The sequence below is a fragment of the Cervus elaphus genome, chromosome 11, assembly GCF_910594005.1.
Source record: "Cervus elaphus chromosome 11, mCerEla1.1, whole genome shotgun sequence".
NCBI lineage: Eukaryota > Metazoa > Chordata > Mammalia > Artiodactyla > Cervidae > Cervus > Cervus elaphus.
Window position 1 is genome coordinate 40,704,757 of NC_057825.1, and position 18,780 is coordinate 40,723,536.

An 18,780-nucleotide genomic window follows, 5' to 3' on the forward strand; every position below is an offset into this window, starting at 1 on the left:
AAACTGGCTACAGGAATGGCTCCTTGGGATTAGTGAACAATTTCTAATTTGTTCATGAAAATGACACTGGCTTTGTGGCTAACTTGAATAGCAGTATAAATTAAGGTAGTCAAGAAGACTGCCTGTGTTTCTTTGTAGAAATGCTATGGGCCAATGGGCTCCAGTGCACCTGTATGGAGACCTATATCTCTGTTTTTGCAGTGTTCGTCCCTATAATCTGTTTTACCCTGGCCTCTGGGGGTTAACAGTTGCTAACAAGTTGAGCTGCTACAGAAGCCACTGGTCATTTCACACCATTCAGTTCAGTTAGTCGCTCAGCCGTGTCCAACCCTTTATGACCAAATGAACTGCAGCATGCCAGGCTTTCCTGTCCATCACCAACTCCCAGAGCTTACTCAGACTCATGTCCATTGAGTCGGTGATGCCATCCATCTCATCCTCTCTTATCCCCTTCCCCTCCTGCCTTCAATCTTTCCCAGCATCAGGGTCTCTTCCAAGGAGTCAGTTCTTTGCATCAGGTGGCCAAAGTATTGGAGTTTCAGCTTCAGGATCAGTCCTTCCAGTGAATATTCAGGACTGATTTCCTTGAGGATGGACTGGTTTGATCTCCTTGCAGTCCAAGGGACTCTCAAGAGTCTTCTCCAACACCACAGTTCCAAAACATCAATTCTTTGGTGTTCAGCTTTCTTTATAGTCCAACACTTACATTCAAACATGATTACTTGAAAAACCATAGCTTTGACTATATGGACCTTTGTTGGCAAAGTAAAGTCTCTGCTTTTTCATATGCTGTCTTGGTTGGTCACAGTTTCTCTTCCAAGGAGCAAGAGTCTTTTAATTTCATGGCTTCAGTCACCATCTGGAGTGATTTTGGAACCCCCAAAATAAAGTCTCTCACTGTTTCCATTATTTCCCCATCTATTTGCCATGAAGTGATGGGACCGGATGTCATGATCTTCATTTTTTGATTGTTTGAGTTTTAAGCCAGCTTTTTCACTCTCCTCTTTCACTTTCATCAAGAGACTTTTTAGTTCTTCTTTGTTTTCTGCCATAAGGGTGGTGTCATCTGCATATCTGAGGTTATTGATATTTCTCCCGGCAATCTTGATTCCAGTTTGTGCTTCATCCAGCCCAGCATTTCACATAATGTACTCTGCATATAAGTTAAATAAGCAGGATGACAATATACAGCCTTGACATACTCTTTTCCCAATTTGAAACCAGTCTGTTGTTCCATGCCCAGTTCTAACTGTTACTTTTGACCTGCATACAGATTTCTCAGGAGGCAAGTAAGTTGGCCTCCTTTACACCATTAACCATTAGATATAAGGTGACCTCCTTCACACCACTCAGTTCAGTTCAGTAGCTGAGTCATGTCCAACTCTGCGACACCATGAACCACAGCACGCCAGGCCTCCCTGTCCATCACCAACTCCCAGAGTCCATCCAAGCCCATGTCCATTGAGTCAGTAAGGCCATCCAACCATCTCATCTTCTGTCGTCCCCTTCTCCTCCTGCCCTCAATCTTTCCCAGCATCAGGGTCTTTTCAAATGAGTCAGCTCTTTGCATCAGGTGGCCAAAGGATTGGAGTTTCAGCTTCAACATCAGTCCTTCCAATGAACACCCAGGACTGATCTCATTTAGGATGGACTGGTTAGCTATTACAATTTTCAACTCATGTCGTATGATATCTCCTCTTGCTTCTCTGCTCCAGCCACACTGGCAAACTGGCCATTTTCAGGTAAGCCATGTATTCTCCCAAGTCAGTGCCTTAACTGGAGTACCCCTCTACTCCTTTAATATTCTCAACTAGTCCATTGAGAAATTAACAATGATACTTTTCACTTAGAAAAAGAAAAGACCGCTGAAGGGTCACATCTGCCTAGAAGGTCTGTTGCTCCTGGTACTGTTCACAATCAAAGCTGCTCCTTGTCCTGCTCTATACTCCAGGAGGGCCATCTGATGTTTCCTGGGTTCTGTGACAGCTGGTTCCCTGCTGGTTTTAGCAGAAAGGAGGTCCTGGTGATGGATGAGAGAGTGAAAGGCAAGATTCCAGACTACTTCTCCTTTTCTTATCTCCTCCATAGCTCCAGCTCCACTAGACAGGCTGCTCGGATTCCATCTTCTACCAGGTGACTGATCCCTGCCCGCTCTGTCCCTTTGGTCTAACTGGGGAAAGTCTTCCGAGACTGCTCAGCTCTGGTTGCCGTCAAAGCCTCTTTTGTCCCCTCTGTAATCAACTCACTCCAGGAAATTCATTCCCTTATATATAACACTCAGAGTGGCTTCTGTTTTCCAGGCTGAACTTGGATATAAAAACACTTCCTGATCTCTGTTCCTCCTGTCACGAGCCCACCGCAAATGCCCTCAGGGGCTGTACTTCCTCCAGGTAACTGTATAGTGGGATGGGTCGGGATTGTGGTTTCCTTATCAGCTTCAACCCTGGCTGAGCTCTTGACGTCAGAGACAATGTCCTGTTAATCGCAGCACCTTCTGTGTCCTGCTCACAGCTTAGGGGACATGAGGTGCTCAAGATTTCAAAACACACACATGCACACACATGCATACATGGGGCTTTTTCAGTCTAAACAATGATTTCATGTATTATGCTAGAAACATATGAAAATTTAAAGCAACACCCAGAATAGAATAACACAGAATTTAAGAGAAAATTAGTAAAAATATGGTTTTTCTTTTCATGCTGTGGATTTTTTTCATGAAAGGTAAAAGCATACTGGCATCTGGCCTCCCCTCTTCTCTTTGGAGTAAGGATACTGTTTTTCAGTCAGCTGGATCATAGTCCCGTCGTGGGTGGAAAAGTCACCTTTTATTTCACTGAAGCAACTTAATCAATAGAGGTATTAATTACTCTAGCAACTGCTTTGAAACAATAAGCCCTATCTGGTGGCCAGGCTGGGAAAATCAAAGAAAAGCATCTCAGGATTCTAAGAGATGGTCACAACTTTGAGAAAAGAGGACTATTCCCTTAGGAGTCAGGACTCCTCTGGAAAAAGTCTGGGGTTTTTTGAGAGAAGGAAGTTAAGTCGCTCAGTCGTGTCCGACTCTTGGCGACCCCGTGGACTGTAGCCCACCAGGCTCCTCCATCCATGGGATTCTCTAAGCAAGAATACTGAAGTGGGTTGCCATTTCCTTCTCCAGGGGATCTTCCCGACCCAGGGATCGAACCCAGGTCTCCCACACTGCAGGCAGACGCTTTAACCTCTGAGCCACTGGACCTTATTATATTCAAAATAATTTAAAGCAATTCCCTACTACATTTTACAGTGCCAAGTGATTTACAAAGCAGAAACAAATTAATATCATCTACAGATTGGGCAAAAGATCCATTTATGATAAATAACATAATGTTCTAGACATAAAGTCAGGAGCCAGGTCACTGGTAAGTCAGGAAACTAATCAGAGTGCCTGTAAATTTGGTTACTGATTGAGTACCACCTCTACCACACACCATCACCACTAGAGGAGCCTTTTCGACTTGGGCATAGGGCTTCCTGGTGGCTTAGTGGTAAAGAATCTGCCTGCCAATACAGGAGATGCAGTTTGATCCCTGGGTCAGGAAGAGCCCCTGGAGAAGGAATGGCAACCCACTCCAGTATTCTTGCCTAGGAAACCCCATGGACAGAGGAGCCTGCAGTCTATAGTCCATGCGGTCACAAAAGAGTCAATCACTACTTAGGGACTAAACAACAATAGGTATAGTGTAACAGTATGTCTCTATCTGGACTATATTATCATGGACATCTTGAATTCAGTGTACCATAAAATTCTTAACCATTAAAGTCATTGCAGCACCCTTAACATGTCAATATTTTTACTTCAAGAAAACCAAAAAACAGACTTCTAATCATCTCCTTAAGATTGTGGAGGATGTGCAAAAAGAATAATTTGTTTCTCCTTAGACATAACAGCAGATTTCCTATCATAAAATTTGCCTAGAGTTGACTTCCTGCTCTCCTGGCGGTGGCTCTCATGGCTTGTCTTGGCAAGGTGTGGCCCGCGTGTTGTGTGACATATTGCAGGTGCCAGCTGCAACAAAGTTACCATTGTCTTTCTGTAATGAAGTCAGGTGAAACCGTGAAGTGCCCTAAAGTGAATCCAAGTGCCTGGTGTCCCTAAGGTCACTCATGGCATGGTGTTAGACAACTGAGATTGCATTATTACTAACTAGGGTACTTTTGTTTTTGTTTTTAATAATGCAATGCTAGTCTATTAGAATAAAGAAAACGCAAATATTGAATCAGACATTGTGACACAGTGACAGGTCTCAACTGCCACAGTTTACACAGACTTCACAGAACAGCATCAACCCTGAATCACACGGAAACATTTTGTATATAACTTCCAGTAAACTCGACTTTTACTTTAGAGGAATTTTACTTGAAACAAATGGATATGTCATATATATATATATATATATATATTTGCTAGACTGAGAGTCCACCCCTTCTAATGATTGTTACATCTCACTCCCACTTTTTGTAGTGAAGAAAGTGGATATTGAAAGAGCTCACAATTTAATTTTTTTGCAAACAACTTTCAGAAAATTTATTTTACTTCATGTGAGATTTTGTACTCATTTATTTGGATCTTCGCATTTATTTCTTGTTATTCTTTGTAGACGTTTTCTTCTAAAATGAAGATCCTATTAGTTTTGAAATTCTTCATGTGACAGAGAAAAGGACTCTTTCTAAAAATGAAAACCAAGTTGATGCCACCTTGATGGAAAAAATATATAAAAATTGTAAATTTTTACACACATAAATGTCAGTTAAAGTACCATACTTTTTTTTGAAATTTTAAAAATAATTCATCATTTCCTTTTGAAGTTTTACTTTTTCTTTTAATAAATATTGTTTCATTTAGGAGAAAACTAATTTTTAAATTACAAACATGAGTTGAAATATAGAGAAAAAAAGTCTATATTTACTATTTTTGAAAAGATTTTTAAAGTCTTCATTTTAAACTTTCTATGTGGAATTGTAAAAGGACATAACATATATTTTCCTAACTGACACATTTAAATGAATCGAGCTGAATGACTTTTAAAATTAACTTTAAAAACCTAACTTGGTAGTTACAGATGTCTTAATCTTTGGAAGTCATTACACGTTCATTTTCCTTTCAGCATTAACTACACATAATGTCCTCCACCTATCACATACTCTGGAAGAAAACTATACTTATTTACATTTTCCAATGCTTTTAAAAATAAAATAGCTTTCATTGTTAACAATAAGGGCGCATTTTCAATTATTAAAATCTTGGTATTTTTGAAGACTTGTCTCTGTCTGGCTATTCTGACTAGAAAATTCTATCCTAAATAAAACTGTTACATAAATTCCCCAAATAATAGCTTAATTACTTATAAACTCTGGAAACAATTAGTTTATCATCCTTTGAAGTGAGTAAGGCAACTTGCCAGGCTGAGAGCAAAACGCTTGTCACTTTTTCATGTAATGATCTTCGTTTCTTTTTGTTATTTCAGATTCCTTGGAAAAGGAAACTCAGTGGAATACATTTTAATGTTCAGAAGATTAAAAGTTGAATCATTCACTTCATAAATGGCCTCTGCAATAACACTTAATAAAGTACCAAAAGAAATATTGAAGGCTCTGAAGATTATAATTTATGTGCTTATGGAAATCATTGAAACAGATATGCTGGTTCAAAGATAAAGTTGTGCTTGAATGACACCGAGATTGCAAAAGATTGACGAGGACTGTCCTCGTTCTCAGCCTCATATCATCCCTCCAACAAACCACCAGATTACTACAACAGCCTCTTCACTCCCCTCTCTGTGTCTCTCTCTCTCTCCGCTCGCTTTCTGCTTCCTCTCCTCACCTGCCATCCTTTCTACTTCCCGCTGCCCTATCTCCTCTCCCCCACCTCCATCCACACACCCCTTTCTCCCTCACTCCACCGCCCACCCCTCCCCTTTCCTCTGCGATTCTCTTTTTCATCATCGTTCACTATCAGGTGTTTTCATCCAGACCAAACATATCGAAGGAAGTTCTGAATAAAAGTGGTTATTGTGAGATTGAAACACTATGTCTGAAATTACCTCTCCGCCCAACCCCAAAAATGAATAAGAAAGGGGAAACAGTATCGCAAGAGGATACTGACTTCATCCTGGCAGGCTCGGATCCGCCTGAGTCGTCACCGAGCGCAGGTGGGAGGTGAGAAGCTTTCGGAGGCCGCCTTGTTCAAGGCCAACCGGGTGACTGTTATTGCAACCATTGCCTCAGATGGAGCCAACACCTGAGACCTCACTCTCCCTTCTGCCCTTGGCGGTCAAGGAGTAAGCTCCTCTATAATTCCATCACCTGACTCTAGGATTGTTTACGCGGCTCACCGAGAGAAACTGAGGGCCAAGGAAGGCGGATAGGTCCCAAGAGCCAGGAGGCCCCCCTGGTACCTGTCCAGCCGGCGACGGCCCGAACCGGATCGAGGACAGCAAACTTTTTGCACTATTTTGCATCTTTGGAGATAATGTTAACATACTTCCGATGCCGCCCCCCTACTGGAAGTCAACTGCAACTCCCCTTCCCTTTGTCGGCGGGAATCCGACTTTAAGCGGTTCCAGCTAGTCAACCTACTTTGGGGACGCATTTTGCATTTTTCATTGCCCCTCGTCGCTCCCCAGACCTATATGTCAAGGAATAGGGAGTTGAGACATGACACATTAATGTTTTGATCAGGGGACGCTCTCTGCTCCCACGGAAAGGGAGGCAGACTGGGTGGAGCGGGCAGCTGAGGAGACGGAAGGCATTACTCCGCAGCTCCTGCGGAAATTCGTATTCCTTGTATGTTCCTCTCGCACCTGAAATAAATCCTACAGGCCTACCCACACAGACCCCACAGCACTTATTTATTTGCATGTCATGCTTATAATATGGTAGAAAGCAAGACAAATCTTCGAGGAGTGGAGATGAGGCTCACCTTTCAGACTCGCTCTCTTAAATAAAAAAGAATTGTCCGGCTGGGCACCTAAGAATTTATCTTGAGTTTGTGGTCATTATCTCTATTATACAGACCTGGCAATAAATAAATCGAGTAGTTACTACCCAACAATAAAACTGTAGTGTATGGGACACCTTACTATTACTTTCTTAATAATCTGCCGTTTCTTCCACTTTAAATCTTCCCAGTCTTGTCTTCCCGCTTGTCTACAAGGATCTATCTTCACCCCTTGAGGTACCAGACCGCTCGGGTTCATTTTTATATTTTGTGAACACAATAAGTTTTCCTGTCTAGACTTTCTGTTTTTCCTCTTATTTCTAGGCTACCTAATCTGCTTCAAGACAAAGGGTCGGCCAGGATCAAACGTCTTTCCCCCACCCGTGTCTCTATTTTAACCGCCTGGTGAGTCGACTTTAATGAAGATCGCCCCCGTCGCAGCAGCCACCCAAGCGGTCTCTAGGAGAAAGGGGCGCAACGCAGAGCCCGGGGGACCGACCCGGGGAAGACGTTCTGCGACCTGTCCGTGGGCACGCCCTTGGGTGCGCACAGAGTCCAAAGGCCCGTCTGCAGAGACTCCGCTTGGGCCGTTTCTCCCTCTCGTGGCCCTCAGCCCGCTTCCTGCCCGTGTGCCGGCCCACGCAGAGCTTCCGAAGTGGGGGTCGCATCCCTCCGACTTCTCCCGGCTAGCTCTCCGCCCGGGCACGGCGCACCACACGCGGGCAAGAGCGCGAGCAGCCTGGGCCGGCCGGAGAACCCCGTCCTCACTCCTCTGAGGGCTCCTCTGCGTCCGTAGGCATTAAAACCCATCCAGGGGGCTCGGCCTAGGGGCGCGGACGCGGAGGGGGCTGGGGGCGCGGGCGCTCCTTTCAGGTGCCCAGACGTGAGGCTGGCTGGAGAGGATGTATGCACGCCCACCCGGCCTGGGCTCCAGCGCAGGGGGCTCGCCTCCTCCGCCAGGGCGAGGTGCGCGTCTCCCACCCCAACGGGGATCCCTAGCCCGGCCCGAGGCGCAATCTGTTCCGGGCCAGAGCCTTCCAGAGCTTCCAGGAGGATGCGCCCACCCGCCGGCCGGCCGGCCCTTCCAAAACCATCGCCACACTCACTTTCACGCCAGCGCGAAAAGTGACGCGTACCGGCAAAGCGGTCAGCAAATGACCGCCTTATCCGCGGGGCGGCGGGAATCGGGGGAGGGGGCGAGGGGAGGGCTGGGGGTAGAAAGGGGCAAAGGGGCAGTGGTAAGCCAGGGGAAAAAAGCAAACAGTCCTGCTTCGCTTCCCCTTTTGTCTTTATACAGCTTGTCTCAAGAAATCAACTTAAGTACCGCAAGCCCCCACCAGGCTTGTTTTTGTTTGTTTGTGTGACTTAGATCACAGGTAGAACTCGAGACCGAATCTCTGTGTCAAAGAGGAAAAAAAAAAAAGCCGCGGTTGGGCTTCTGATGTTGAAGGGACGATGAACTTCTCACCTTTCTCTAACTCACTAACACACGTCCTTAAAAAAAAAAAAAATCCACGCCGCCGTGGGTGTGTGTTTCACTGTTAATTGCGTTTTGCTGGGATGATCTTTTACGACTGGAAAACAAGCGGCTGGGAAAATATTCACGTTTGGGACAGAAAACATTTTTTATTTATATCTTTGACATTTAAAAGAGCAGAATTAATTTGTCCTGTCTACATTAGCATTGAGAGAAAGTTTCAGAAATCTACCCAGGGGGAAGAGGAGGGGGCGAAAAAAAAGAGAAAAGAAAGCGAATAAAAGAAAGGAAAAAGAAAAGCTAGGCTTGGTTTCTCTTATTTCAGATCTGTAATCAATCATTGAAATAGGAGGCAGCAAAATTGTAAAGATTCGATAGATTAAAATGCAAATGAAAGGTAGAAAAAGAAACATTAACATGGCGATCAAAGATTTAATAACCGTAAATCAAGTTTTTTTTTTCTGTTGCAGCTGCAGTTTGTGTGTGTGTTTATGTTTTAATCATGTTCGTCCCATAAATAAATAATATCTGAAACGAGACTAATTTTTCATTATTTTAACCGTGGGCTATAACACTAAATATTAAAAATAGAAAATGTACAGGATGCCAGATCCCCAGCCAAATAAGAGAAAGACTTGTGTTGATTGGTTAAAATCAAGGGGTTTCATTTGTGTGTTTTAAAAATCAGAGTATTATGCTAAAAAATGCTATCTCAACTGACAAAGCCCAAAGTTTTATTTTCCCTCTAATATTTTATGTTAACGACAAGACACCATTTATAGTAAATATATGCGTGGCTGCATATCCATTTCAGTTTGAGCATTTTCAAAGAACAGAAGTGCCAGAATATTTAAATAACACAAAACATATATTATTTCAAAGTGATTTGACAGAATTCCTGGGAAATAACACTTGTTCAAAGAATATGCCTTTTAGAGAAATATTACATGGTGGTTTAACACAATTAAAAGTTTTTTTTAGCTTTATTATTAAAGTTATTTTTCCAAGGGGAGTATTTTTGCCCTTTGTTTTGCTATCATTCGATTTAAGGTTTTCTGTCAAGGTGTCAAATTACCAGGACACACTATTTAACTAGTCCTCACTTTCTTTTATGGTGAAGAATTTTCATCTGGATCTTTTTATTTAAAATAGATGTATATTGTTAAGAAATTATTTCTAGAACTTTAAAAATAAACAACTGGTCTTCGTCTTTTTTTTTTTTTTGGTAGTCTTATTAACAGGGAAGAAGTCATCTTCAGAGGATTGGAAACTTTTCTTTTTGGTAATAAAGTCTTGCAATGTTTAAAATAGCTCTGCTTAATTTTGTCTTTGAAGGATTCACTTATCCTAATGTTTGATATGATGAATTAAAACTGTTTCCATTTTTCCTCTTTCCACAAATTAAAATGAGAGCCAAACCTGGAATACTTGTTTCCTTTCTAAAACCTTTCAGCTAAATGTGAGCTAAGTTGATGTCCACTCCCTCCATCCCAGTTACACAAGCAGTTTTCACTGTGACAGTCCTATAATGCATTTAGTTTAAAATTACACTTGGACCTCTCCTCCTTTGTATTTTTTTCATTTACTTCAGTGCAACAAGATGACTTGATTTTCTTGGGATTACATGAACTCCATTCAGTGTTACTGGGACATTTCTGCTCAACTAAATACTTGCCTTAATAGACAAATGAACTTCTTTTTATTTGCTGGAGTTTGTAGACGGTTTTAGACACAGAGAGTGCAACTGATTTAGTTATTGTTGTTGTGAGAATCGAACAGACACAAAAGTCATTTATCTAAAACGAAGAGATATGACTGTAAAAGGGAGAAGCAAGGGCAGAATCATGGGGAATTATTTCAGTTTATAGCTCTTATTAATTAAACCGGATGTGGTTTTATTCTTTAGCACCGACCTTGTTAAATTCTCCCAGATACCTCTTCCCCTTAGCCCATTTTTTCATTCTTTAGATAACTTGCGTCCCTTGTTGATGGGGGTTGCTTTTGCTACATTATATCAGTAAAATTGCGGTGTAAAATTGCGTGCATCTTCAGACGGTCGCATCCCCGCACCCCTCCCGGAAAAAAAAAGGAAAAGAGAAAGAAAAAAATGCTTCTCCCATTCAGATTTAGCATCTTGTTTCGTTGAAATGCGAGACAGGTACTTGATTTAGCATTTAAGCAAAAGGTTACACAAACCGCGTTTTAAAAAGTGTTGGGATGTCCGACAGGGTCAGCCCCAGATCAGATCATTTTTTGAATGCAGACCTAAAGATAATGAGTACTTGTTGTATTAAAGGGGACAAACAGTACTTTGGCTTCCTCTGACCCCAGAATGCACGGCTCGGTTTCATTGATCATCCTCCTTTATGAGATAATGCAATTACAAACATCAATAAGGGGCTGCAAGGGGAATCATTATGCGGTGACAGTGATAAATGACGGTGCAGAAATAGCATGCTTTTTCCCCCCTAACAATCCAGGAGCCCAGGGGCTCCGGGGGCTGAACACAGTCGCCAAGGAAACAGATGACATCCCAAACGGCACCAAAGGAAAAAAAATGAACAGTCTTTCTTTGCCTTTCACTCTTTTCCGTCTTCCAAAGAGTTAGTTTTGGCTCAAGCAGCAGCTGCCACACAGGCATTTCGTTATTTCAGACATTAAAGACTGCAGCGGGCGGTGGGAGTCTCCTCCTCTTCCATCCCCACCCCCACTAGATAACACACAAAGCTCGCTGTTCACGGTTTAGGACTACCTGAAAACGCACGTCTTGAAAATCAGATGGGGGTGGTGGTGGTGAGGGAAACGGGGTTCACAACAGCCTTTGCGTTGTGTTTTTCCCGCTTGCACGATTGTCGGATGGAAACTGAGTCTGCAGAACAAGCTGGCGCCTCGTGGGTCTGCCAGTAAGGACGGGGGCGCGTGGCTCGCCTCCATCTCCCTGCGGGGCCAGACGCTGCTCAATGCCAAGGCGGGGGTGGGGGTGGTTGTATTGGGGGGGGGGTGGGAATGGGGAGCAGGCGGCTGCTAGGGGTGTTTGCCGCTTCGCTGGCTTTCTTTGAGATGGAATTATCAATGGGCGCAGGGATCTCCCCTAGATCGAGGAATCCGGCTGTTTAAAGCCCCAGGGTGCCCTCAGCAAGTGGCTTCAATAGGGCTTCGCTGAAAGATCCCCATCCTCGCGTGTCCTGGGCTGGTGGCTGAAGTAGGCGGGCTCGAAAAGGTGATGGGTTACCCGGACTGCGTGCTAGACCTGCTGCCTCGGACACTAGGAAGGGAAGGGGAATTCGCCACTTTGCGGGGGAAGGAGGAGGAAGAGAGAGCAGAAGTGCAAGGCGGGGGGCGGGGGGAGGGCTCCCCAAGAAGAAAACAGAAAGGAGGAGGAAGAGAGCGAGCGAGCGCAACCCCACCCTTCGAAAAGGTCGCCATCCTTAAGAAAGCAGACACGGGGTTCCCTGACCCCTGCGGGAAATGCCCCGGCGTGGAACGCGCGACCCGGGCGCTGCCTGCCCTGCCACTCGCGGCCCCCGCCCTGAGGAGCCGGTTGCGCGGGTGCGCCAGCAGGTGACTTTATTCACTGCTTCCCCAATCGGAGAGGTCCCGGGACTCGTTTTCCGCCTGGAGATTAAGATCATTGCTCGCGTAATGAACTTAATGCTTTAGGGTAGAGGTGAGTGTGTCTGCGAGTGGGCAGGGGTAGGAATTACCGACCCGATCGATGGGAGACTGGCTTAAAACTAAATCCCTTTTCTCCAGGGTTTCAGCGCCTAGGTTTCCCAGCGGTGGGCTGAGCGCGCCGGGCAGGTTAGAAGGCAGGGCGTGGAAGCGACCCCAGGGCTCGGCCCGCCAGAACTGAAACCCTAAAATGCCCATCTCCCCACCGAGACCCCCGGGACACCCGTTTTTACGGCAAAGGCTCTTAAAAGCTCCAGCGTGGGCGAACTGATTGCTCAATATGTTGTTTGTTTTTCCTTTACAGCTCTTCCTTGGGAGAGAATGTGACGGACTCGTTGTCAGGCTGATTGGGCCAAAAAGAGATATTCTCCCCAACCCCTCCTCCCGCCCCTCCCCGCCATCAGCGACTCCCTCAAGGGGCGATTTCCCACACTCACTTCTTCACCACCCTGTCCTGGGCCTTGGGATTCCCAACCTCGTGTAGACTCTGCACCTGGCTACCTAAGTGCCACGGGATGCCCCACAGTCAAGTGGGTGAGGGTGGTCAGGGAGAGGGAAGTGAAACGGGGTGACATGCCGGGCCATACAAGCACCCCACGACCCAGTTCCACGCCACTCCACCCGGCGTCCAAGCGCCTACCAGGGAGCTCCGCATCGTCAGGTTTTTACTGTCTATACATCCGAGGGCCTGCTGGGATCCGGAAGGCTGAGGAAAGTCTGCAGAGGCTTAAAGTGATTCCCGAGGAGCTCCTACCTAAGGCGTTGAGTGCTGCCCACGGCTCCCCCACTGCGCCTGGCGGGTGCTGCCCGGGTCCCAAGTGCCCCCGGGCCCCAAGCTCTCGCAGTCCCGCTCCCAGAGTCGCGGCAGGACTGACCCAAGAGTCCACCAAGAAGCCTCTAGCCCACCGAATCGAGCTGTTTGGAGAGAACGGGGCCCGGAGTCCCCCAGGAGGTGCCTCTCCACAACCTTCTGCGCTGACACGGGGTCGCCTCGTCTCCAGAGACGAAGTCTGCAGCCCCCTTAGACTTGACTTTTCAGTTGGGTTGGGGAGGGGATAGGAGGTTAGTGGAGGTGCCGGAACCGCCCCCTTTCTCCCCCCACCCCCCGCCCCCGGGTGCTCTGGGCTCTACGCAGAGACCTGTCCGCCCTGCACCTGCCGGGGGCCAGGACTCAGGGTTAGGACTCAGTGGCAGCCGCGTTCCGGCCCGGATCCCCTCAACTGCCGCCGCAGCCCGAAGGATCTCTCGGCGCGCGGAGGCCGGCCCAGCCCCAGCCCCAGCCCCAGGCCACAGGCGTCTCCCTCCTGCCCGGCAGCAGACTCGGGGGGCGCTGCACTCGGCAATGAAGCCTGAGCGCAAAGTCTGCGCGCCGCGTGGGAGACGCGGGCGGGAGGGGGCGCGTGGCGCTGGTGTTTTTTCTTTTCAGAACCTTTCGACTTCACTACAAAGTTTCTTCGTAGGCGCCTGGGCCCCGGGGTCGGAGCCTCCCACCGCCGCTCTTTCCTCTCCCTCCTCCCGGCCCTCTGGAGCCGAGCGAGCCGAAGCCTCCGGCTGCCGAACTTCACTTCCCCCTGCGGGGACCCCGGCGCCCCGCGCGCCGCCCTCCTCACCCCGTCCCCAGGCTCCGCGGGGGTGCCTCTCCCCGGGGCGACGCTCGCCGGCCGGGCGCACTGGAAGGAGACACCCGCTGCCTCCCGAGGAACTCCTAATACCATCCATACAGCTTTAATGCGTTTATAATTCGATAAGTGATTTCAATTTGAAATTGTTAGTAACTAATTTTATGGGTAATTTTTCCACATCAAATATTTAAGCATCAGATTAAGGGAGCCAGTTCCGACACAGGATAATAAGGGGGTTTCCCCCCCACCCCCCGCGGTCCCCCGCCTCCCTCGGATTCCTACCGAGTCGTTTTTCCAAATCCCCAAAAGATGGCAGTCGAAGCCGACATTCTTCTTTTCCTGCGGCCCTGCGAAGGGAGGGGCAGAAAGAGGGAAGAGGGAAGGAGCGAGAGAAAGGGGGAGTGAGGGACAGAGAGGCACAGGGATAAGGAAAGATACAAGAGAAAAGAGAGGGAGAAGCTAGACGTTGCACGGGCTTTTCAAATGTCATTCTTTCACACAAGTCTAATACAGGCAAGAAGCAGTGGTGAATTTCCTGGAAATGTCCTGGCAGAAAAGAAAGCCAAAAAACGTGCCTTGTGGGCTCAGAGCAGAAGATGTGAGAAACTCAGCACTTCCAGGCTAACCTCTCCGTTCAGAGCAGAGGCAGGAGAGGGGAGCCTGGCTTTTGGGTATTTCTTTGTATTTAACATTATATGCATACTGTAGAACTCAGAGGCTGTTTCCTCCACAGGACTCTGCCAGTTACCTAATGCGGGGTGAGGAAAGGTGATGGGTGGGGGGCGGGCTGCAGTGGGCGGAGGGGAGGCTGCGGCCAGAAGCGGATGAATTGCAGACCAGTTGCCAAAACTTTTTTTTTTTTTTTTTTTTCCCTGCTGCTGCTGCTGCGGCTGCCTTTGCTGCTGCCTTTGCTTTGAATGTGGGTAACTAGGAAACAGCAAGCCGTCTGAGAAGACGGAATTTCCAACGTGTAAAATGTTCTTAACGGAACCATTGAGCGAGTGCAATAAGGCGTGAGGGGGAACTAATCTTCCCATTTAAATGTTTGTGGCAATTTTATCTAAATGAATTTTAATGCTAAACGAGGGTAATTCCCCATTTGTAGCGCGTTTACTTCTCTTTCCTGTGCTTCTAAAGCAGTCGAACATCATGCAATGAACAATAACAATAAAAATACTGTCAAGGCATATTATTCATTTCGAATGTGTTATAATTACAGCTGATTAAATATGATAGGAGAATTTCCTTAATTTTTTCGGAAAAATATTTAAATCATATTAAAAAGTAGTCTCATTCAACCGGCGCGCCCCCTCCCCAAATAAAAATAAAAAGCAGGTACAATTGCGTGCCCTTGTTTAGAAGAGGGCGTTTTGTTTTTGCCTTTTAAGAAACATCAAAAACGCTCTCAGCACCTCTATTATTTCCCTCTTTCGGTTTAAGTGTCCTCAATAACCTCCGAGCTGGCTCTGAAATTTACAAGAGGAAAAGCTAAAATAGCATTAAGGGGGAGGTGGGGGTGTCCAGGCAGGGGGAAAAAGGACCCGCCAGAGAGCAAGGCTCTCACAAAACAGGCACGCAGAGGGGGGAACGCAGGGAAAGAACACAGTTTGTTTTATTTTTTTCTAATTCACTGAACACTAATGATCTTGAGTCTTCATAGCCTCCATATTCCCTAATTCTTCTTCACTGGGACCCCTCTCCTTCTCCCAGGGCCTGCCCCCACCGTCCTCCCTCCGTCCTCCCCTCCCCTTTCTTTCCCTCCCCCACCCGGCAAGAGCTTCCTCCAGAATAAAGACTGAAAATAACCAACTCACCCAGGCATGTACTGGAGAGGAGGGGCAAATGGCTGGTTAGTTTATAAAGTTTATTATTAATTTTGAAAGTAAATAAATGGTTGTTAACGGCTAGTAACCACCTATCAAGAGAGAATTATTCCACGAATATGGACTGTTTATGTAGACGAAGAACTGCCACTGGGTCGGAATGGGAAACTGAAACAATCCCCTAGACAGGGTGGGGGCGGGGTAGGGCGCTGCGTGCGAGGCTGCAGAAGGTCGAGCCTCGCTCTCTTTCTCCGGATCCACGTGTTTAGGAACCAGGCCCCATAAACAAAAGGTGAGAGAGTGCACGGCCGCTCCAGCAGGTGAGTCAGTCAATCACACGCCACCTAGTAAACCCAACCCACAGCTGGTTTCTCTTTTCAAATAGAAAATAGAATTGTTCAGGGCGGGTTTATAGGGTGACACGGGCCTGAATGTCAGGCTTGAGTTTAAGGCACTCTCCTTCGACCCATCCTTTGTTTACAAAGCAATCACTACTAAAAGCCTGATTTTTTAAAAACGAATCTGCCTTAATTAAAATATTTGTATATTTTCCTTAGCTTTGGGAAGCACTTTTTATAGCCACAATTTTATTTCAATAAAATTATAAGCTATTCCAGCTTAAACATGTTATTTTGTACCATTTAGCTGGCTGCCATGCCGAAATTCTGTACAGCTGTTCTGGAAAATTGGTTAATAACCAGTTTGATCCAATGAGAACATAGAGCATATTTATAAAAATTAGATTTTTGAAGTCTGGTCTCTTCATTCATGTAGTTAATTTCCTAATAAACATATACTGCTCATCCTAGGTAACATCCTTAGTGAAAGACGTAACTCAGTCCTTTAGGTTTACCATCATGTACAAGAATAATTTCACTGATATTAGATGAGTAATTTTGTTGGCTGTAATCTGAGTCTACAGTTAGTTTAGTGCCCTCAGGCCTTAAATTTGCTGATATTAGGAGTTCATTAAGTCAGCTTAAAGAAATCAGTGACTATTATTAAATAATTTATTTTGTGGTTCAAATTTTCAAATGCATATATATCTTAGGGAGCCAAAATTAATTTTTATATTTACTGCATTCATCATGAAAAATTTGGGGGGCAGTAAACAAATTTTTCAAGCAGTGGAGTCAGCATGACAAAAATAATCTTGTTTTTATTTTAGATTCAGATTTCATTACTGCACTCAAACGACTACAACTGGGCTTGGCGTTATTATACAATCCAAACTGTTTCCGTCAGAAACGCTAAGACTCAGTGTGCAATGATTGTTATTAATAATTAGCTCCTTGGTTTCTTGATAGAAAAAGGCTATCAACAAGCATTTGTTTATCCACAACAAAAAGTATAATTAGCTTATCCCACTTAGTAAATCTTGTATGCATGCCAACTCATACCAAACTGCTACTTTTACAAAAAAAAAAAAAAAATTTGCAATAATACAGTTCATTTTTCCAGTCCTTTTTGCACAAAATTTATTTACAATGTCTACATAAATGCTCCAAGGTGGGACTATGGAAAAATACACACATGACCGATGCTTTGCTCAGAAATAAAGTCAACATATTAAAAATAAATCTTCAGTCTATGTTTTTGAGCTGCATGAAACAGGAAGTGATGTATAAGGTGGTGGTTGTTGCATGGGGACAATGATGCTTGATGTGACAATTAGGCTTCTAAACACACGGCCTTTTGGTTTCCATGCCTCCTCCTACCAGTCTCCTTAAGACACTGCCTGCAACAGCTGATTAATCATTGTTGATGACTGCAGTTTTTCCCATCCTTCCCGATTTACATCTGTTCAGGCCAATTCAAATATGGTGAGTAAATGAATTAGACATGCAAATTCAAGCCCCAGGCTAGAGAGAGGGAGAGAGAGAGAAAGAGAGAGAAAGAGAGAGAGCGCGCATGGCTGAAATCCTAGGCGAGAAGAAAGATTCTTCTGCCTGATAGTTATTTTAATGCTCTAAAAATCCTGCAAGTCAGACCTTCCTGTCCCTTGCAGGATAACTGTAAGGCTTTTTAATGTAAGGAGGCTTCTGGAGGAAGTGAAGAGCTATGGAAACAACACACATAGTGTGGAAAAATTTCACATTTTTTTTAAAAAATCTATAAGAAACAACGTAATATGGATAACAGTATAATAGCATTTACAATAGTTCACTCTTTGTTCTCTTAATGTCTTATATAGTTATTTAGCATGTCCCCCAGATTGACTTCGGTTGGTATTTCCTGCTTTTTTAAGAGTCCCTATGAAGAATTAGGGATGCTCCTTGGTCCAAAGTAGATGCCAAGAATGGAACTCCACAGTCATTGCAGAAAAAACATGATTTGAAATCAGTCACCATTGCAGACAATGCATATTCCCTTAAGCTACTGAGCATGAATGTCCATGACTTGTCCACTCATTGTTGGGTCTCCTGTATTAAGAACCGTGGGGCTTGATGCTGACATTGGCATTCCAGGGTGGGGCGGTCCTCCATGCATCATCACTGTTGGGTGGTGAGGGTGTCCAGGAATGTACGTATGCATGGGGGGCCCATGACGCAGCTGAGCAGGATGGGGGGGCATCTGGGGTTGGGTATAACTTGGCTGTCCCATACTCACACCCATTGGACCACCCCGGGCTACATACTCCCCTGGCATACTTTGCAGCCCTGTAGAAATTCAAAAGAAAGAAACAAAAAGAAAATATTATGAAAAAGCAATAGTGTGGTTCTGGCTATGGCAGTCCTATGAAAGCCAGGGAACACTGTGATTAAGGGAACATGGCTCTGTGAAGTAGTCTTTCAAGTCATACTGAAGAAAATAAAATGAGAAATGTTGTGCTGGAAACTCCCATTTTGTGACTGTTTTCCTTTTATGGGACTGTTAGTCAGGTCTGCCTACTGAGGTCTTATTTATTAAAAAAAAAAAAAAAATGGAACTCATTTGAGGTATGGTCTGAAGAAGCTCTGAACATTCTCTACCAAGCGTGCAGGAGTACACGACCTGGTCACAAAACATCTCACACGAAGTAAACTAGATAGGCTCACTAAAGCTGATTACTTAGCAAAAACTGTACTTCTAAAAACGAAACCAAAAACCCCTAATAACAATAACAGTTATCAGTGAATTCCTTCCTCAGGGTTTCTTAGAGCTGACGAAAGAAAGCCTTCACAAAACCCTGTCCACCTTACAATGATTTTTGAGAACAATAAGAAA

General features: G+C 45.2%; 2 protein-coding genes across 5 annotated transcripts in view; both read right to left on the reverse strand.

Annotated features, from left to right (window-relative positions):
* The window catches only part of LOC122703381, a 227,991-nt gene extending 211,418 nt beyond the window's left edge, over positions 1–16,573 (reverse strand). The window contains exon 1 of the mRNA XM_043917637.1: positions 14,033–16,573. Within this exon, the coding sequence (XP_043773572.1) occupies positions 14,033–14,240 (208 nt within the window). The 5' untranslated portion in view covers positions 14,241–16,573. The remainder of the gene's footprint in view (positions 1–14,032) is intronic.
* Positions 16,574–16,712: 139 nt separating this feature from the next.
* The window catches only part of MEIS1 (Meis homeobox 1), a 142,717-nt gene continuing 140,649 nt past the window's right edge, over positions 16,713–18,780 (reverse strand). For 2 of the 4 annotated variants that reach the window (XM_043917634.1, XM_043917633.1), the window contains exon 12: positions 16,713–18,233. In XM_043917634.1, coding sequence (XP_043773569.1) covers positions 17,950–18,233 — 284 coding nt within the window. In that variant the 3' untranslated portion in view covers positions 16,713–17,949. The remainder of the gene's footprint in view (positions 18,234–18,780) is intronic. The other 2 variants (XM_043917636.1, XM_043917635.1) reach the window with 1 other exon arrangement.